The 22,750-nt window shown below is 38.3% G+C and overlaps 1 protein-coding gene and 1 pseudogene across 1 annotated transcript; one reads left to right on the plus strand and one right to left on the minus strand.

Annotated features, from left to right (window-relative positions):
- Window positions 1–4,146: 4,146 nt before the first annotated feature.
- Window positions 4,147–8,852, minus strand: LOC101608808 (annotated as a pseudogene).
- A 5,073-nt stretch (window positions 8,853–13,925) lies between these two features.
- On the plus strand, window positions 13,926–14,684 carry LOC123463513 (endogenous retrovirus group K member 7 Pro protein-like). Its single transcript, XM_045159512.1, has one exon. The coding sequence runs from the start codon at window positions 13,926–13,928 to the stop codon at window positions 14,682–14,684; it is 759 nt and encodes a 252-aa protein (XP_045015447.1).
- The last annotated feature ends 8,066 nt before the right edge of the window (window positions 14,685–22,750 follow it).

A 22,750-nucleotide genomic window follows, 5' to 3' on the forward strand; every position in this document is an offset into this window, starting at 1 on the left:
GGAAACCTTCTTTTTTGGACAATGGAACACACAGTAGCTATAGACTATTAGTAGAAAAATTTCACTGCAAGGGATGGGATACCTTCCAGTGCTTTGTTGGCCAGGGAGGTTCCTGATGGCCCCAAAACACTACAGGACATTTCTGCGGCCCTTGATTTCCCTCCAGGAATAGATGATAAGACCCTATTGCTGAAGACTCCACATACTTGGGCTATAAAGTCACACAGAAATTCTGCTGGAGCTGAGCTATAAACCTCCTCCATGTAGACCAGCTGGCAAAAGCCATGCTGCATGCAGTTCAATGGGAGAGAGAGAAATAACCAGTGAAGATCCTCAACAGTGCAGACTGCAAGCCTTATATTTGGCTAGCCATGCCAAATGAGCCAATGGGTGTAATAATGACATGTCTGCTATGAGGGAATCCAACTGATCTTTAATATGACTGGAGGCCTGCTCCATGAGAGGGAATACATCCCTGATACTACAAACCTACAGCAGGGGTAGTCATGAGCCCTGGGGGTATAACACCTGCTGCTGTCTGGCTAAATGCATATATTATGCTGACCAAACTGTCCAGTAAGCACTTCTTTTAATGTCCATCTCTATATATTAATGCTACTTTTATTTTTGATTAGAGAACCTTCTCTTTTCAGATGGCAGTGACCTTGAGATGACTCAGAAGACACCATGGTGCTGAAGATATGACAGAGAAGTGCTCAGCAAAGAAATATCTCTATCACACTTTCCAAAGCTCAGGGTCCATTTCAGAAAAGATGACAGAAAGAATGTAACAGCCAAAGGAAGGGTAGGACTCCTTACAGTGTGCTCCTCCCGACACAAAATGGCCTTTATATCCGTTATCTCACAGTGCCTGACACTACCTACACGAGACCATGATAATAGGAGGAAAATATCATGATGTCAAAATAAAAGAGAGACAGACTGAGAGGGGGAGGGTATTTTAATTTAAAAAAATAAATTAATTCATTTAAAAAAATCTGTGTATTTCCTGGGACTAGGGTTGAAGCTTAGCCAGTAAAATGCTTACAACACAGAATGAACACTGGAGCTCTGATCTCCAGCACCGTGTAAATTCTGTTTGGGTGTTATGGCTCACCTGTAATCTCAGCGCTGGGGAGGCAGACATAGGAGGTCCTCAGATAGTTGGCTAGCTAGGCCAGATGAATCAGTGAGCACTGGACTCAAGTGAGACAAGATACTTCATAAAATAAAGATGAGAGTGATCAAGGTAGATACTTAACACAATTTCTGGCCTGTGCAAACACACAATGTACATTCAAACAATATACTTTATTCATGCATATATAAGCAAAAAAGAAAATCTATATTTCCTACTCTCTGCAGGAGTAACAATGAGAATGTAATAGCTTCTCAGTGAATGGGGAGACAAGTGTGAAGAATCAGTGAGAAACAGAATCTCTGTGTTAGCTACTTCCCTTTTCCCCTTCTAAACATGTCATTTTTTCCATTTTGCAGTTCTGCTGGCCAGGTTCTAGAGGCTGACTTCTACACAGTATTTAATTTTTCCTAGTCTCTGCCATCTTTTTAGAACTACCTTAGAATATTCCTCCCACGCACTTCATTAAGCTGATGGTCTCAAACCCAATATCCATAGATCCATGTGACACACATGCTCCCTAGATCAAGTTACAAATGCCCTTCATCAGACCTAGCAAAGCTTTGGCTCTCACTTTCTTACCAGCATGTGTTCATGTCTACAAGTCATCCTATTTTACTCTAAAACACCATTCTTTCTACTATTTTCTATTCAATTAAAGCTTTTTGACTATCTCATTTCCACTAGAGTGTTTACTTGTATCCCTCAATACATTATCAACCGAGATAGTTCATTTGTTGTTTTTGTTAATAATGATGCTATTGTTTTCAAAAATTGAATAATGAGAATCTATTCTATGCCAGGTACCAATATTAAGCTTATGAAGTATATATCTTAGTGAGGAAATAGAAAATGAGCTATAAATACAAACTGTATAAGTGAATATCAATGCTCCAAAGATAAAAAAGAATGGACATAGAAAGTGATGATGAGAGGATTGAAATTTTCAAATGCTGGTCACAGAAAAACAATACAATATAGTAAGGTATGGAAAAAAAATATGACAACGATGTAGATTAAATTTTTTCCTCCCCAAATTCCCATTTGAAGTCCTTGTTCAGATTCTACTTAAAGACAGATGTATAAAAGTAGTAATTAAGAGGAGGTATTGTTTGAGAAGATGAAGGGGGCACAACAAGTATGTCAAGAGAGTGGAATGAGAACAAAAAGGAAGGCAAGCATTGCATGTTTTCTCACAAACATAGCACTAAGATTTTCATATGTTTGTGTATGACATGAAAGCCCTGGCTGAAACTAAGGAAAATTGGTGAAACAAGCAAGGGTGCTGTTTTCCTGATGAACCGGATACCAGCACAAGGGGGAAGGAGACCAACACAGAGAAAAATCAACTCCTACCAAATCAGAGAGCCGGAGCCTCAGAGTCCCCCAACACCTCATCACTGAAGCAGACCAAAGTGAACCCAACATGGCTCAGGGAAATTTTGCGGAAGAGGGGGCAGAAAGAATGTCAGAGCCACATGTTGGGTCTTGATATGCAGAGACATTTATCATACCAATAACTGGGGCTAACTCAACAATGCATGACTCATATACCTCAACAAGGAGGGGCCAATGGGGAGGGGGTAGGTCACGGATGAGCCTAATAATGGTACCACACTGCCTGTATTTGCTGAATACAAAACTAATTTAAAAAAGTGCCAAAAAAAAAAAAAAAAAAAAGTAGAACATAGACCATGAGGGAGAAGGAGGCCTAAGGAAGGGAGAAGGAAGACAAGAAAGGTAATGGAGATGAAGAAAAACAAACAGGCATGTTCTGTTTGTGAATCTAGATTTATATATACACATATATGTATGGTACATATATATACATGTGTGTGTGTGTGTGTGTGTGTGTGCATGAAAGCAGGATTTAGACTATCTGTGGGGATGAAAGGAACCAAAGTGAAGTGAAGATACTGAGAAGAATAATGATATATGAGTTAAAATATCATAAGGAAACATTTTATATAGTATCTTAAAATTTAATCTAAAACATTAAAAACAAGAATAGAAAAGACAAGTTAAAGATATCTAGGTCATATGTAGCCATGCAAGCTTTGGACTTGTCAGTCAAGAGGTTCTAAGAACGGAGTTGGGAGTGTATAAGAGCGGAGCACAGTGAGACCAGTGAGGAAGCAATGGCAGTAATTCAGTGAGACAAAATGGACACCTGGCTAGGGTATTGAGGGTAGATAGTGAGGGATGATCAAACTGTAGATTGGTCAACAAAGTAAAGTCAATGGAGATGTGTATTAATTGCACATAATAATGGCTTTCATTGTGATATTTTCATAGGTGCTTATAATGTGCTTTGACTATAGCAAACCCGGTATTTTCTCTTTCCTGTTTCCTACAGCCCCACCCTGTGTTTCACAGCCCCTGTGCTTGTCTGAAATTCTATATGCAAAGGATGATACACACTTGTTGACTGAGTCTGACTTATTTCACTTAACAGTTGGACCCATGTTCTTGCAAATAATATGACTTGTTATGGCTGATGATTCTCTTTTGCATATATGCACACATTTTATTTATCCATTCTCATGTTATGTACACCTACTTTGTATTCATAGCTTGACTATTGTAAATAGTGCTGCAATAGGGATAGGCAGATATCTTAACTGATGCTGATTTTAATGATTTTAGGAAGAATTTGCTCAGCAGTGGTATAGCTGGATCACATAGTGGCTTTTTTTTAGGTTTTTGAACAATGTTCATAATGACTTCCCACTTAAATACCATTTTAATGCATCATGTGTATATCATCATTGAAAGGAAGTTGTCAAGAATGTACTCACAAGGATAAATATATAAGAAATCAACAAGTGACACGGTTTTTGCTACAATTAAAGGACAGTGGAACCATCTTTGTGTAGGGTAAGACTAAGATTGTACAGATGGATCTAGATTAATCACCTTTAGCATCTTGGCTGAAATTTTCAAACATCTCTCAAACTGAAGAGAGTCTTTATGGCTGAGTAGATTCAGTATAAAGTGTTTATGTAAGCCTATTCAAGATTCATTAGGCACAGCCAAGGAGAGTCAGACTTGGTACCTGCCTGCAATAAAAATAACATACTGAATACTCATTCATTAAACTTTGATAATTTTATGAACAACTACCCTGTGGAAGAAGAGTCTATTAGTCAGGCATGGTGTTGCATGCCTTTAATCCCAGCAATTGGAGGCAGAAGTAGGAGGATCACCTAGAGTTTGAAGCTACCCTAAAGTCCAGGTCAGCCTGGACTAGAGTGAAGCCCTACTTTAAAAAAAAAAAGAAAAGAAAAACCAAAAAACTAAAAATGAAGACTCTGTTATACCTACTAAGATTTCTTTAGGATATTTGTAGGCCACTTATATATTTAGAATCTGAATTTTTTTTTTGATTGTGTGTAATGTGGTTTTTGCATATAGTGCATTTTGTGTGTGTGTATGTGTGTGTGCGTGTATGTCTATCCATGAATAACCCAATGCATTTGCCTGTGGTAGGATGCACCTTTTAATGTTCTTAGGAAGGAACATGGGGTGTTCCATTGGTTGTTGTAAGATGGTACAATTACTATGTATGGACAGTCAAAAAGTTTTGAGATAAAATTTCAATATAGATGATTCATATCTTAAAGTTTACTTGTAAGAAAGAATGGGCAGACTAAAATTTTTAATATAAACTTAAATTAATAGATATTGATCTATACATATTATACATCTATATGAATAAAATAATATCAGACTGGAGGGATGCCTCAGAATTTAAAAGCACTTTCTTTGTAAGCATGAGATCACTGAACAGGCCTGAGAGACTTGTAGGTCTTGATCCCCTAAGCCCATATAAATACCTGAACATGGGCACATACTTCTGTAACCCCATCCTGTAGAGGGTTAGAGACCGTGGACTTCCAGAGCCAGTGAAAAAACATCAAATTCTGGGATGAGTAAGACTCCAGCTCACAGAAGAATGGGGTAAAGAATAAGCAAGGGAAGCAGTGAGGGCTGATATGAAGATAGCTTCAGTGAAGTTGACAAAAATCTTGATCCAGCAGTTTGCAGAGTAGCTCAGATTGTACTAAAATATGCTGTGCAACAATAAAAAGCCTGGCATGAGACTCAAGGAAGAGTGATGATAACAATTAAAATTATTGCTCAATGATTTGATGTCTCACATTCCTGCATCAAAAGGGACAAAAAAAAAAAAAAAACTTAATTCATGAGAGCACACCAGACTCATAATAAATTAGAGAAGTGATCACCCTAGAAAAAGCCCTGCAGCCTGTGGTTTCGCTCATCTAAAATTCAGACATTAAACAATTGCAAAGTAAATTAGGAAACTCATCAAAGTTCCCAGAACTCTGTCTTTGCCTAAGCCACCCAAACATGCCACTGATTACTGGCTTCATGATTATGAGATAGCTATAGGATATTGGGTAGTAGAGGCAGATATTTGAAGAAGAAAAGAATCTTAAAGATGTAGCATAGTTATTTTGTATGCAGTAATAATTCTTATAATATGTATCATGTGGTGATGTTTTTTATGATACAAGATTTAAGTATCAAAAATATAATAGATTGAATAAATATAAATAGATTGAATTTAAAGTTTACATGAGAAATATTTGCTTCTTGTTCTAAAGAATTTATATACATATCTAGATACTACATAAACCATTTTCTGTGGCCTTTTCAGAGATCTGATAAGCAAATCCAAAATAGGCAATATTTTTTTTTATGTTAGACACCAAGAGCAATTTAAAAGTCTCAGTACTTAAACTCTTTCATGTTGTTTTAAATGGATACCTCCCATACACATTACCCCTTCCGTGTCCCACATTAAATTCTACCAGACACAGATAGTTTTGATATAGCTTCTGCAGAAAGCTATACACTGAGGTTTAGCAGGCATATTTGAGTTTCATTTTCCTTCTTATTTATTTATTTTTAATTTTTCATTATTATTAATTATGTTCACAGTGTGTATATAGCCATGTTGGTACCATCGTTAGCCTCCTCCGTGTCCTCCCAGCTCCCCAGGGACCCTCCTCTTTGGGGAATGCATGCATTGTGTGGTTAGCCATCAGCTATGGGTAAGAGGCAATGTCTCTGAGCATAATGTTTCAACATATGGGTCTAACAGTCTTTCTGCCCCCTCTTCCATGAATTTCCCTGGGCCATGTTGGGTTCCTTTTAGGTCTGCTTCAGTGATGAGGTCTTGGGAGCCTTTGTGTCTCTGGATCTCTGGTTTGGTAGGAGTCAAGTATTCTCTGTTCATTTGCCTTCTTAATCTCAGTTTTCCATTAGAAGCCTCTGGTTCTGACAATTTGAAGAGATAAAAAAACATGGTCATTACACAGGGATATATTAAAAGTCAGAGAATAGCATTGCCGTCTCCCTTTATTTAGATAATTTCTAAATGTGCTAAAAAATGGAGAGAATTGTTCACTGGCTACAGTTCTAACTGCAGAACAAGTAGCCACACAAAATGAATTTTGCCTTAACCAGGGGTGAGAAAGTGATTTTTTTTTTGGGGGGGGGGGGTGGAAGGAAAGTTTTTTTTTTTTGAATGCCAGTGTTTTAATCAGCAGTGTCAAATACATTTAAAATGACATAAACAAGAAATACCAAGAGTTCATGAACATATAGCCTGGGAAATGCATTGTTTGTGGTCAAAGAAAACAAAATAAAAATGAGATTCTTTCACTTAAAGAGGGGCTTGCATTGGTTAGAAAGGGAGTACAAATAAGAAGGGAGGAGGAGAAATAAAGAGGTAGAAGTCATAAGGGAAAAATGGGAACATTTGTGAAAAAGATAAAAAAGAAAATGCATGAAAAGAAAGGGATGAAGTGAAGGAAAGAGGGCAAGAAGTGCAGCATAGAGCAAGGAAAGACACAAGGTCTGTGTCACCATTCAAATCCACAGTCCCTCATAATGCAGGAGTCAGATCACAGATGGCATGCCCCATTTATTAATATTAATGAGTAAAACATGTATTTGTATATGCTACTCGATTATGACATCAAGACCAGGGAAAAGTAATTTAATTACTCTCTGCAAAGAGTTTTTCTTAATCTAGCACTGAGCAAGAAGAAACAGCTCTGTATATTCCATAGCTTCTCATTTAACTCTTGAAAACACAAGGTGGCAAGTAACCTCTTCCATTAAAGACTCTGTTTCAAAGCCTTAATTCACAATGTTAAACTGGTATATTTTCACCTTATAGTTTAAAATAATTAGGATAAAATGAAGCTAAAATCTTAAATGAAAACAGATTTAGTTGTAATATAGAAGAATCCAGTAAAAATAGCAACAGTGTTAAAACCTGAAATACTAGGTGGTTTTCTTAGCTATTTTCTTTGGAAACTTCAAGGAAGAAAAATTTTGACAGATAACTATATCATCAAAACATTAGACCTAACTTGGCACATTTCATATTGTGTGAGACTTGATAGATGAGCACATAGACCAGTTCCAGCTAGGTGTTCCTTCCCTGCCCACACTGGGCAGGGCTGTTATATGATGAATCCATTTGATCCACAAAGATATTCATAAAAAATGTTCTTAGTCACCATACTGATTCTGAGTTGCATTTATTATTATTTTCACAAATAGGATCTTTTATTTGTCACTATTAAAATCTGAATTTTTAAATTTTTTTGTTTATTTTTTATTTATTTATTTGAGAGCAAAAGACAGAGAGAGAAAGGGGCAGGTAGAGAGAGACAGCGATTGGGCATGCCAGGGCCTCTAGCCACTGCAAACGAACTGCAGATGCATGTGCCCCCTTGTGCATCTGGCTAACCTGGGTCATGGGGAATTGAGCCTTGAACCAGGGTCCTTAGGCTTCACAGGCAAGCGCTTAACTGCTAAGCCATCTCTCCAGCCCTAAAATCTGAATTTTTAACAGACTCTTGGACTGGTGACTTGTATCCATCAGCTCACTCAACTTTAGCTCCTGTCTCCTCACCAGTAGCTTTTCCAGAACTACTACCTTCACCATAAAGCTCCATGAGTTTTCCCAATTTAAATTTTGGCTTCTTCAACATGTTTGATTTTCTATCAAAGACATCATGAAGAGGATAAACAGACTGGCAAGCCTTTTCTATACCTTTCCCAATGCTGTCTGGAATCAATTTGTTAACCATTTCTTTCAGGTCATTTGTCTGCACATCCTGGGTCATGATTTCCATCATCTTCTTCCAGATCTGGCAGGCCTGTTGGCACTGTGCATAGGATGTCTTGCAAATCTGGTTACTGTGTTTTTAGTAAAGCCAACAGAGAACAAATGAAGCAAATAGCCATCAGCTGTTTTGACATCAACATGAGCTTCAATCTTTTTGACCTTTTTAACCATGGCATACATTTTGTTCTGGCATACTTTTTGAGTATGGCATACATTTTGTCCTGGATGAGATCCATGCCATGGAAGTTAGTCACATAGTTTTTGCCCTGAGTATCTTCAGTGATAAGCTTGAACTTCATGAAGGCAATTTGGTCATTCTGCAGATCAGCAAGGCTTACTTTAAACACATGCCCCTTGAGGCTATCAGAGGCAATTTTGGTTCCTTGAGTCCTGGTGACTAGTGTCTTTACAACATTTTGAATATTAAACATAGATGGTGCCCTCACAAAAATACCAATCTTTCTTAGAAAATGGATCAACCACTTTCTTCTTGGCTTCCTTTGTGCTGTCTTTTGTTAGGTGCTTGTTCTTGCCAATAGCCATGATGCTGCTCAAGGAGCCAAAAGGCAAGAGTTACATTTCTGATTTATCACAGATAATCAGATAACAAGAAATATTTTTTTCTCTGTCAGAGATAGGGATAAATGTAGGACTTAGTAAAATACTTACATTTGAGTTACTTTTTAATTGCAGATTTTATTATTGTTCAATTTATAGAGAAAACTGTTATAGTTTGCATTATATGAAATGTGTTGTTTATTTAAGTATAACAATAGACAAACACTTTTGCTTACCAATAGGTAAAACAGGACTCTATATTATAGTAAGTAAACTTTCCACAATAACATAAAAACCATACTGCTCTACTGCATACAGTGAAGCACTTCATATCCATCTAAAAATGCTCTATTCATTGTTTTCAAAATTCAAAACCAGAGAATTCATGATTACCTGCTCCATTGGAAATGCTTACCAGAATTTGTGAAAAACCATCAACCACCTCAGAAATAAATAATTAAAATTATTGTCATAGTTCCAAATTATTGAAGTAGATTCTAACATACTTGCTTATAATATACTAAACCAAAAAGAAAATATTTATTTTGATATATATATTTTTCTTGGGGGGTTTCAAGGTAGGGTCTCACTCTGGCCCAGGCTGACCTTGAATTCAATATGGAGTCTCAGGGTGGCCTCAAACTCATGGTGATCCTCTTACCTTTGCCTCCCGAGTGCTGGGATTAAAAACATATGCCACCATGCCCAGCTTTATTCTAATATTTTTATCTTAGATTGAATTTGGTATAAGATTCTTTAGAGAATCAAAGGCACTCAAGCACAAAATGTGGGAAAACACATAGTAATTTTATTTCTCATACAATTATTTAAAATGAGGTGGAGGCAAATCTGAGAACATAGCTCAAAAGGTAGAGAGTAATTGCCTACAGTGAACCATGACCCTTGATGCCTTCTTCAATATCAGAAAGGAACAAAAGAAAGAAAAGAACAAGAGAGCACAATTATACAATAGAATAAAGGAGACATAATGGTGGGAAGTTGTTTGGGTATAGTTTTTTTTTTTTTAATTTTTATTTATTTCAGAGAGAGAGAGAGAGAGAGAGAAATAAAAGCAAACAGAGTGAGAGAATGGATGCATCAAGGCCTCCAGATGCTGCAAATGGACTCAAGATTCATGCGCCACCTTGTGCATCTGGCTTACTGGGTCCTGGGTAATCAAACCTCGATCCTTTGGCTTTTCAGGCAGTGCCTTAACTGCTAAGCCATCTCTTCAGCCCTGGATATAGATGTGAACAGATCAAACTTATAATAATAAATTCTGAGTCTGATAAGAAAAATTAAATTTGGACTTTATGTTAGATGATATTCAAAGAGCAGTATTATCATGGGTTGTTACCAAAAACATAAAAAAAGAATCCTTGTCAGTATATGAGTCATAAAGAAAAAGTAATATATATGACAATGAGGAATATTCTGCATGATGGCTTGAAAATGCTCTAGCACCATTCAAAGAAAACATTGGGTGGAAAAATTCATGGAACAAACTGGCAAAATGCTGATTCTTCTTGAAGCTAAAAGAAATACACAGATATTCACTTTATAGCTATTTCTTCACTTCATATATTGGTCATGTATTTTATTAAAAGAGTTTTAATGGCCCTCAAGAGATCTCATACAAACTACTAATAACACAATTTAGGGGAACCTATAGTGAAAATTGTTACTGTTTAAATATTTTATGTGAACTGGATGTCTCAAGCTAGTATTAAGACAAATCATACAATTTAGACATCAATAGTCCATTGGAATTGACTATATTCATAAGACCAAATAAAAATAATGTAATAATTATGCATGTGGTTGCACTTTGAAAATCTGAATGTTTTCAGCCATGAATGGAATTGTAATATATACTGTATAGATAATCCCAAATTTTATAATTGTATAAACTATAGGTGTACTTATATAGATACTGCTAAATTTTGATACCTTCCACAGTTACATCTGTGTAAATTGATGTAAAATTCCTTGTCATGTTCATATTGTCTCTAAACTACTTTCATAAATTCTGAAGCAAGAAAAAGGAAGTGCTGTAGTTACCTTATTATTACTGGGAAAAAAGCACCTTACCAAAAGCAGGTGATGAAAAGAAATAGTTTATTCTGGCTTCCAGTCTTGAGGGAAAGTTTCATAATGGCAGGAGAAAGCATGGCACAGGCATAGGCTAGACACCTTCTCTGCCACGGCATGTGGAAAACAACAGCAGGAAAGTGAGAAAAACTCTGGCAAGAGTGTGCTGTCTATAACCAGCCTACAACAACACACCTCAAAGAAAGTGCCACATCCCAAATTGCCTTCAGCTGGGGACCACACAATTAAAATACATAACTTTATGGGCCACACCTAATTCAAACCTCCCTAGGAAGTGATGCTCTTCAGCCTCACATTTTTGGATTTGATGATGAAATACCTGAGTCTATGCAGCAATATATTTACATTATCACATTTAAAGTACCACACTATCTTTATCAAAAGCAGATGTGACTACATAGGTGACACTATCCAGACTGGGCATTCTGACTTCCCCTATAGGTAAGGGCCAGGGAAAAACAGACCATCACCTGAGATTTCAGCCTCCCCAATGACAGCTAGATGTAATGATGCACATATAGCCTCATGATCACAGAGGGAGATATATTATACAGAGGGAGGAAATCAAGGAACTGGGAGCTCCTACAGTGTAGGTATGGAGAGGTCCTCATGCATACTGGGATGCAAATTCTAAGTGCTGCTTAGGAGTTTCCATGGTTCTCCTGTAAGTGACCTCTCTCCATGATCTCTGGAGAAGGCCCATAAACTCATTGGTTAGGCAGGTGAGCTTCGGGGGAATCAGACTTAAGTTGGTTATGGATAGAAAGCAGTTACTCACCTCTATTGGACTGAGTCCTCCATTTTATCCTGCAGTGTTAATAGGGAAGGAGAGGATTCATCTCTGCTCCTGAAAGCCAGCTATGTTAGGAGCCTTGCAGACGCCATTACAAGTTGGCGCCGGTTTCCGGCCTCTTCTTGGTCACAGCTGGTGTAAATCAAGCACAGTGCGCATGCTCCAACCCGTCGTGGGCCGATGCTAATGAGGCATCCAGAAAGTAACCAATCACTGGTGGCCACATATCCTCAGTTGACCAATCATTTGTGGGTAGGCAGCCTAAAACCCTATATAAACAGTTGCCTTTCGTGGTTCTGGGTCTTCGCATCTAGCAGCTTGGCAGTCCCCAATAAAGTGTGTTCAGAAGAATCCTGATTGTGGCGTCCTCCTTGCTGGTGAGGCGGGCGTGACAAGTGGTGCCAAAACCCCGGGAATTGAAGACATCTTGCACCAGTGAAGATCTCTGTTTTAAGGAGGATTCAGAACTGACACACGGGACGGATGGATCCGGACTTTTTTCTGAGAGGTATGCTGCCCTGGGAGGTTGATCCTATTGTTGTGATTTTCTTCTTGCCCTGTGTGCTCATTAAAGAGGGCCAGAGGACTTTAGCGGAACATCAGGACAGTATGTCAGAAACAGAAAAAAGGGAACAAAAAGGAAAACAGAATAAAAGGAAAGAACAAAATGTAATGAAGGGTAATGGTAAAAAGAAAACTAAGGTTAAAGATTTAGAAGGTAATAAAAGGAAAGAACAAAATGTAATGAAGGTTAATGATAAAAAGGAAACTAACGTTGAAGATTTGGAAGGTAATAATTTGTATCCTTTATTAAGTGAATTCAAACATTTACATGTGGCAAGCTCATCAAGTTCTGAGACTGCTTCTGTAAGATCTTTTGAATCCTCAGACAGCGAAGGGGAGTTGGACTTGTATGATGAGGCTGTGTTAGAGGAGGAAGCTGACAGGTATCAGGCTGAGAGATATCGCCCTGACCCGCCTGTTGCGCCTTCTGCCCCACCTTTAACAAATAGGGAAGTACTGAGATACATGGAGGGAACTTCTTTCTGCAAGCCAAAAGAAATAAGAAAAATTCAACAAATATTTCCAGTGTTTGACGATCCAGCTCAGGGCCGATATCATGAGCCCATAGGACATAAACAGTTAAAAGATCTTGCAGAGTCAGTTAGGATGTATGGGACTAATGCCTCCTTTACTCAGGCTCAGGTAGAGAGGCTCACTGCTCATGCAATGACTCCTACAGATTGGTATAATACAGTGAAAGCCTGCTTAACAATGGGACAATATCTTGATTGGAAATCTATCTATCAAGATGCCTGCGCCACTCAGGCTAGACAAAATGCTGCTAATGGTCAGCCATTTTGGATTTATGAAATGTTGACTGGCCAGGGACAATGGACGGTTAATCAGACGGCCTACCCTGTGGAGGTATATGGACAGATTAACCAGATAGCTGTATGAGCATGGAAAAGCCTGCCCAATAAAGGAGAAGTTACTGGCAACTTAATAAAAATAGTTCAAGGCACAAATGAACCCTTTTCGGATTTTGTGGCAAGAATAATGGAGGCTGCAGGTAGAATTTTTGGAGACCCTGATACTGCTATGCCCCTTATAGAACAGCTTGTTTATGAGCAATGTACAAAGGAGTGTAGAAATGCTATTACACCATGGAAAGGAAAAGGGCTTAATGCCTGGATGAAAGCATGCAGAGAGATAGGAGGTCCTTTGTCTAATGCGGGGATAGCAGCAGCTGTCCTTGCTGCAAAGAGGATTAAAGACATTACTTGCTATAATTGTGGGAAAAGAGGACACATAAAAAGGCAGTGTAAGAGTCAGATTCCAGGAAGTCAAGACAGAGTTAATGTACAGAAGAAAGTTCCTGGGATGTGTCCACGTTGTGGGAAGGGTAAACATTGGGCCAATGAGTGTAGGTCAGTTAAAGATATTAAAGGGAGAGTGCTCACAAATGATTCTAATAGCCAGCCAAAAAACGGACAGAGGGGCCCTCGACCCCAGGGCCCTCAAATGTATGGGGCCATGAATGTCGAGCCACCCAAGGTATCCATGAGGCCACCGGGGAGCCACGGAGAGCCACTCTGGGTTCCGCAGGATTGGACCTCTGTGCCACCACCCGAGCAGTATTAACACCACAAATGGGCTGTCAACCAATCCCCTCTGATTTTAAAGGACCCCTGCCCCCTGATACAGTAGGCTTGGTGCTAGGACGCTCATCTTCAGCTCTGAAAGGCTTAATTGTTCACCCTGGAGTTATTGATGAGGATTATGAAGGACAAGTAAAAATTCTGTGCTCTTCCCCTAGAGGGATATCTTCTATTTCCTGTGGGGATCGTATTGCTCAGCTTTTAGTATTGCCTAGCCTACATGGCTTGTTCCCTTATAAAAAGGATACTAGGGGAACAAAAGGTCTTGGATCCTCCAGAGGAGGATGTGCCTATGTCTCACTGGATCTGGATGAAAGACCAACCTTGGAGTTAATTATTCGAGGAAAAATTTTCTCTGGTATTTTAGATACGGGAGCAGATACTAGTATTATCTCCACCAAATGGTGGCCTTCTAATTGGCCTGTCAATCAGTCTTCACAAACCTTACAAGGGTTGGGATATGAGTCTTCTCCTAGTATAAGTGCTCAGGCTTTAAGATGGAGGGATCATGAAGGACGTGCGGGAGAATTCATACCATATGTACTCCCTTTACCAGTAAATTTGTGGGGACGAGATATTTTACACCAGATGAAGTTTAAATTGACTAATGATTACTCTAGTCAGAGTCAACAAATTATGAGAGATATGGGGTGTGTTCCAGAAAAAGGATTAGGAAAAATGTCACAAGGAAGTCCAGAGCCTGTGACTGTTACTCAAAAATTAGATCGAAAAGGACTGGGTTTTTCCTAGGGGCCATTGAGGATGCTTTGCTCATACCCTGGGTGACGGAAGCACCTGTGTGGGTACCCCAATGGCCTCTCACCTCCGAGAAATTAAGAGCAGCAAAAGAACTTGTGCAGGAACAATTAGAGCAGGGACATTTAGAATCCTCACAATCACCCTGGAATACTCCTATTTTTGTGATCAAGAAAAAGTCAGGAAAATGGAGACTTTTACATGACCTGAGAGCTATTAATACTCAAATGCAAATTATGGGACCTATACAAAAAGGTCTGCCTTTATTGTCAGTTCTGCCAAAACATTGGGAACTTATTATAGTGGATATTAAGGACTGTTTTTTCTCCATCCCTTTGCATCAGAGTGATAGACAAAGATTTGCCTTTACTTTACCATCTGTCAATCATGAGGAACCTGATGCTAGATATCAGTGGAAGGTCCTGCCACAAGGCATGGCCAATAGCCCAACTATGTGTCAATTGTTTGTTTCTCATGCCATTAAGCCAATAAGACAACAATTTCCAAAAATAAAAATTTGCCATTACATGGATGATATTTTATTATGTGGGCAATCTGGAGACGACCTAAAAGTAGCTTATTCGAGATTAAATGAATCTTTAAAATTAAAAGGTTTAATAATTGCTCCTAAAAAGGTACAAGAAGGAGTAATAGGTAGTTTCTTAGGTACAAAAATATATCCTGATAAAATTACCCCTCAAAAGGTCACAATCCGTAGAGATTATTTAAAAACTTTAAATGATTTTCAAAAATTATTAGGAGACATTAATTGGCTTAGACCTTTTTTGAGGATTCCCACATTTGAGTTAAAACCTTTGTTTCAAATTTTAGAAGGAGAAGCTCACATTACTTCTCCTGGTAATCTTAATCCTGAAGCTATTAAGGTATTAGAAAAAATAGAAAAGGCTATACAAAGTTCTCAGTTAATTAGAATAACAGAAGATCAACCTTTTTCGCTGTGTATAATACAATCATCCTTGTTACCCACTGCTGTTTTGTGGCAGGATGGACCTCTGTTATGGGTCCATTCTCATTCCTCTCCAGGAAAAGTTATTGGACATTATCCTACGTTAGTTGCAGAGCTTGCTTTAAAAGGACTTCAACTAGCCATCACACATTTTGCCAAATTTCCTGAAACAATCATTGTTCCCTATACTACATTTCAAGTTCAAACTCTCTGTGCCACTATTGATACGTGGGCCATTTTAAGATGCACCTTTTCTGGAGAAATAGATAACCATTATCCTAAACATCCGCTGTTACAGTTTGCTCTCACTCAGGAAATAATTTTCCCTAAGATTACTAGTTCTCAACCTCTTTTAGGAGCTATAGACATTTATACTGATGGATCAAAGACAGGTCTGGGGAGCTATGTTATTGACCAAGTGCCAGTACAATTACAATTTAATTTAACTTCCCCACAATTGGTGGAATGTGCAGTAGTTGCTTTGGTGTTGCGACAATTTTCAAAACCTATTAATATTATCTCAGACTCCCATTATGTTGTAAATGCTGTTAAACAATTAGAAGTTGCTGGACCTATTAATGCTAAAAGTAAAGTAGCACATATCTTTCATGATATTCAAAATTCTATCAGAAATAGGTGTCATCCCTTTTTTATACAACATATTCGAGCTCACACTCTGTTACCTGGCCCTATGGCTAGAGCTAATGATTTGGCTGATGTCGCCACAAAACACCTTTTTTGGGTTGCAAACAGGTACGAAGCTGCTGTAGATTTTCATAAACTGTATCATGTTCCTGCTCAAACCTTAAGATATAAATTTCAGCTAACTAGAGCTGAAGCTAGAAATATTGTACTCCAATGTCCTAATTGCACAGAGTTCAGACATACTCCTTGTCTGGGCATTAATCCTCGAGGCTTGCGCCCCTTACATTTGTGGCAAATGGATGTAACTCATATTCCTTCTTTTGGAAAAATGAAATATGTTCATGTCTCTGTGGATACTTACTCTGGTATTATACATGCCACAGCCCTTGCTGGGGAAAAGGTGTCCCATGTCATCACTCATTGCTTGGAGGCCTGGGCTGCTTGGGGAAAACCCTACAGTCTTAAAACAGACAATGGTCTGGCCTATACTTCAAAGACTTTTCAGCAATTTTGTCAACGCTTAGGTGTAGAACACAAGACAGGACTACCTTATAACCCACAAGCACAAGGGATTGTGGAACGTGCTCATGGTACACTCAAGACATATTTATCTAAACAAAAAGGGGGAATAGGCCCCACGACGTTGGGACCTAAAGGAACTATTTCCCTAGCTCTTTTTACACTTAATTTTTTAAATTTGGACTTGATGGGTAGGTCAGCAGCAGACAGGCATTGTCTGCCACCATCACCAGTTTCAGAAAAAATAAAATGGAAAGATGTTATATCTAATCGATGGAAGGGCCCGGATCCTGTTTTAATAAGATCCAGGGGAGCTGTTTGTGTTTTTCCACAGGATCAAGATAATCCCATTTGGGTTCCTGCCAGACTGACGCGAGTGGTCAAAGAGAGTCCAGAAAAGGATGAAGATCGTGATTGCTGTGCTGATGATATTACCCCTGTTCAACCTGCTGGGGATATGGACAGAACCCCGTTGGGGAATACTCTCAGTATTCCCAAAACCTCTACCTGTAATACATGATGCTGTTCTCCTAGTTCTATGACTTTGTTTAGAACCAAAAGAGATTTTGGGATTATTACAGCCATTGTGGCTGCTATTACTATACAAACTGCTGCGACTTTGAATAATTTATCAGCTAATGTAGCTAATACTTTGGATGTTCAAACTTCTATTAATGCACAATTAAGAGGAGGGTTAATGATTGTTAATCAAAGAATTAATTTAGTGTAAGAACAAGTTGATACTTTATGGTAATTGGCACAATTGGGATGTGAATGGAAAATGGATTGTGTATAATCTGTCACGCCAGTTATCACATTATTTGCTTACTAACTGGACTGCTGACCCATGTGAATTCAACACGAGTGGACTTGTCTTTGGTTACGGGATTATTGGATTCAACACGAGTGGACTTGTTTTTGGTTACGGGATTATTATATAGAAAGCTACCCTCTATTTGAAAGAATGGGCTGGAATGGGTTCCATGATGCTGTTGATGATCGCTGCTGCAGTCGGATGTCTATGGTGTTTCTGTAAAATGCGAAGTCAAAGACTCAGAGACAATGCTATGCTAGTGCAAGCATTTGCTGCACTGGAAACAGGACATTCACCTAATGCTTGGTTAATAACTCTGAAACAATAGGGAGCTGAAACCAGTGATTGGTGCTTACTCTGGGCCTCATTGGTACTTGCATGATGTGCCTGTGCATAATTTTACAATTGCTTGACCTGTACATTTCTCTCCTCTGTTAAGCTGTCTTGTGGCCTTTGCACCCTGAGAGCTTGTTCTCATTGCACCAGATTAGGCATAAGACTTCTAGTTTTATTTCACACTCAGCCTTTGCACATCCCTGAGGAATAACTCATTGCACAGGATAAGGTGAGTTGTGAGTTTTCCAAGGCCTTATAACCTTGATCGCCTGTTGCCAGAAGTGGGAAAGGCTAGATCGGTGATTTGGTCCCTTGGTGTCTGAATAATAAAAAAGGGGGAGATGTTAGGAGCCGTGCAGACGCCATTACAAGTTGGCGCCAGTTTCCGGCCTCTTCTTGGTCACAGCTGGTGTAAATCAAGCACAGTGCGCATGCTCCAACCCGTCGTGGGCCGATGCTAATGAGGCATCCAGAAAGTAACGAATCACTGGTGGCCACATATCCTCAGTTGACCAATCATTTGTGGGTAGGCAGCCTAAAACCCTATATAAACAGTTGCCTTTCGTGGTTCTGGGTCTTCGCATCTAGCAGCTTGGCAGTCCCCAATAAAGTGTGTTCAGAAGAATCCTGATTGTGGCGTCCTCCTTGCTGGTGAGGCGGGCGTGACACAGCTACATTTCTTCTAACATTGTTCTATCATCTTCAGAGTCAACCATGGCACAAAAATGTTTGCTGGCAACACATCTGCCTCATTTCTTCTTCTGCCCTGGCTTTCATGAATTTGTATGACTGAATTAATTCTATATGGTAATTTCCATTCCTCCGCTTAAGTAAAGGGCAGTCAAGGGATAATACACATGACTGCACACAGACATACACACACACACGCGTGTGCACACACACATGCACACCCAGTACTATTCTTTTTTTTTTTTTTTTTTTTGTTAGGCTGGTTGACCAGAGAACCCAACAATCCTCCTGTCTCTGTTCTGGGCCATCCTCCCCTCCCCCCCTTAGCACTGGAGTTACAGTAATGCATGGTCATGTCCAGCTTTTCTTTTCTTTTTTCTTTTTTCTTTTCTTTTCTTTTCTTTTTTTTTTTTTTTTTTGAGGTAGGGTCTCACTCTAGCCCAGTCTGACCTGGAATTCACAACGGAGTGTCAGGGTGGCCTCTAATTCACGGCAATCCTCCTACCTTTGCCTCCCAAGTGCTGAGGTTAAAGGTGTACACCACCATGCCCGGCCACAGTACTACTCTTACATCATGCAACCAAATTGTCTACATATTTTTTGAGCTACACTTGACAGAGCTTTATCAGTATATACAATGGTTAGGAACACAGAATTTGGAATCAATTAGATTTGAGTTCAGTTATTTATTAAGTTGTGAGATTTGACTCTTTAATATTTTCATCTTTAAAATAAACTCAACGGAACTATATATCTTTCAGAATTATTGACATGAATCCATGAAATAAATCATGGGAATTTCTGTAGTTATAAAATATAGGAAGTACCCAATATTTTATTAGCAAACTATTGCCAATATATGTATGTATGTATACACATATATATATATATATATAGTGAAACATGTTATCTTACCTATAAATACGATAACAGTCTATAAATATTATTATAGTAGCAGCTGAAATTTAGTTTTATAGGGAATTAAATTTGGGCAGTTTTATTTTTACAATGTCTTTTCCTTTCCAAAGGAATAGACAGACAACCATTAGCATCATTCTATCAACTCCAACCATTTCATCTCTGTATCTGAAATATCCTATAGAAGAAAATGACATCAACACTAGCAGACTATAAAGACTGATTTTAGAGTAATTATTTGGCCTTATGATAATTGTTTTCTCACAGATAAATTCTCCTTCTTTACTGGTTACTGCTCACTTTTCCTGCAGTGTCAGAGTTGCATTTCCTACTGCATCCTTGATTATACTGACTATACTAGTCTATCAATTTAATTAAAATGTTTATTAAACATTTTCTAGGGAAAGAAAACTAAATTATTTCAGTAAAACTAGACTTTTATGAGTACATCTATAAGCATGTAATGTTTATTATAGCTCATAGATATCATCAAACTCTTTTTAACTTAATTTGTTTGTAGCTGTCCCCTAGCAATCTTGTTTGCATCAGTGATAATTAGCTTTGAGGACCCTACACGAACATAGGATGTTGACATGTGTAAGTGGCAGGTGCATTGGTTGTGTGAATCCTGACCATGAGGTACAGAATGTGTAGATTTTAAGGTTCAGGACTGACCAAGATCATGGTCTCTGAGGCAAAAGATGGAAGTTTTTATTCAGGGAAAATCACGAGCTGCCAGTACTGACTCTCAAGAGCGGAGCAGTCAGCTTTGAGATTACAGATTAAAATCAGTTTTGAAATAGTGCACTATAAAGAGCTCTTTAGTTTGGGGAAGGTGAGGAAGGGAAGGAACTCCTTTTTTCTTTACATTAGCCATAGAATGTGAGACCAGAAGGACCAGATGGGAAATAAGGGGCAGGAAACCCAGACCTGGGACATTGTTAGGCAAGGAGGGGATAATGGCTGGGTGGTTCCTTGAAGAATGTGGATGACCCTCTTCCTTATCTCTCTCACCCTCCTGCTGTTACTCCATTTTGTTCAGACCTAACACCTATGATTTACAAAAATCATGGTAACTTTCTGCAATTTAACACATGTCCATGGATTTATGGAGTGTCTTTATGCAAATAACCTCTGAGTTAACATATTTTGTTTAAATTAGTTTCCTGAGCTCTGAGCTAATTTAAACACCCTTAATGTCATTTCAACATCTCAAGGGTGATATACCAGAAACTACTGGAGAATATTTTTTTCAAAGTGTACATGTATCTAGTCTTTTCCAAGAAAAATAAGGGGAGGGGGAAATATCTGTTGCTCAAAGCTCAGTATAAATATCTTGTTAATTTTATTTCCTTTTTACTGTCATATATCTAACAAATATGAGATACCTACTCAATCTTGAAGAGACATTCTGAAAATAATAAGAAAGTAAGCACACCTCATTTCCCTTACTCACCTATAGATAATCTATACACCATCAAAAGTGGTCTTTAGACTTTAAATTTTATTGTTTTTTTAATTTTTACAATTATTATACATGTATATATAGTATATTTATTATAGTTAACTTATACTACCTTCTCTTATGCCCTCTTCCTACCTTCTTTTCCCTGGACTCCTTCTTTCCAATTGTTCCCTTTTATAAACTGATGATATCTATTTTTTGAGAAAAAGAGAGAGAGAGAATGAGAGGGAGAGGGAGAAAGCATGAGCCTGCCAGGATGCCAGGACCTCCTACCATTCTAAAAGAACTCCATGTGCAGTTGTCACTTTGTACATTTGGTTTACATGGGTATTGGGGAATTGAAACCTGGTAGTCAGCCTTTGCAAGCAAGCACCTTTAACTAAAGTTCCATATCCTCACCCGCAAAGCCCTGAATATCATGAATACCTATGAGTACTTTGTTTAATCAGTTGATATCTCATTTTGTTCAGGGTGGTCTTGAACTCCTGAGCATACGCATTATTCTTTCCTCAGGTATTAATACTCTCTCGCGCGCTCACGCACGCGTGTGTGTGTGACAGAAAGAGAGAGAGAGAGAGAGAGAGAGAGAGAGAGAGAGAGAGAGAGAGAAAGAGAGCAACTGTTTTTATTTGTTTGTTTGTTTTTTTGAGGTAGGGTCTCAATGTAGCCCAGGCTGACCTGGAATTCACTAAGGAGTCTCAGGGTGGCCTCTAACTCATGATGATCCACCTACCTCTGCCTCTAGAGTGCTGGGATCAAAGGCGTGTGCCACCACGCCTGGCAAGACCAACTGATTTTATGCAGAGTTTTCTGCATGAGCTTTGATGGAGGAAGACTCACCAGAGCATATGCAACTTGTCAGTGGCTACAAAATGTGTTCTTAATAAAACATACCCTAAGGGACTGGCAATCTCAAATGTCATCATATACACAATTTAGAATGGAACTCATTTCCTAACAGTAACTTATTAGCTTTATAACATACATACATAGATACATAGTAAAACCTTGTATCAAAGCACTAAATTAAACAAGTTCTATTCTCCATATCAGAAAGGATATTTCTACATTGCACCCCATTATCTATCATAGACAAATGTATTTTATGATTTCAAAATGATCATAGTTTTCATTAAAGAACACTAGATAAAAACTGCTAGGAGTTGCCAGGCATGGTGGTGCATGCCTTTAATCCCAGCACTTGGGAGGCAAAGGTAGGAGGAACTCTGTAAATTCGAGGCCACTCTGAGATTACATAATGAGTTCCAGGACAGCCTGGACTAGAGTGAAACCCTACCTCAAAAAACCAAAAAACTTCTAGGAGTGTACTTTAACCACATTTTGAATAATTGTGTTATATATTATCTCCTAGGAGAAAGGAAAACTTGAAAGGGGTTAAAAAACAACAAAAGCAACACATTTATGAAATTATTTCCAGGTTATTATATACAAATGCATAATTAATAATACAAATATTCATATAGCATTGTACTATTTATTGTATAAAACATATCATACTACTTATTAAATACTATAGAATTTGATTGCTTCACTCTGAGAAACTTGCAATGATTTCAAGTCTTATTTATGAGAGATGTTTTACTAAGTTCTAAATGACAATTAATTCCAGAAAAAAAATATATGAGCTATAATATCCTATGCATTTATTTTGGAATAGGGATAGATGAAGAAAACTTCAGAGGAAA

Source organism: Jaculus jaculus, chromosome 9, assembly GCF_020740685.1.
Source record: "Jaculus jaculus isolate mJacJac1 chromosome 9, mJacJac1.mat.Y.cur, whole genome shotgun sequence".
Classification (NCBI taxonomy): Eukaryota; Metazoa; Chordata; class Mammalia; order Rodentia; family Dipodidae; genus Jaculus; species Jaculus jaculus.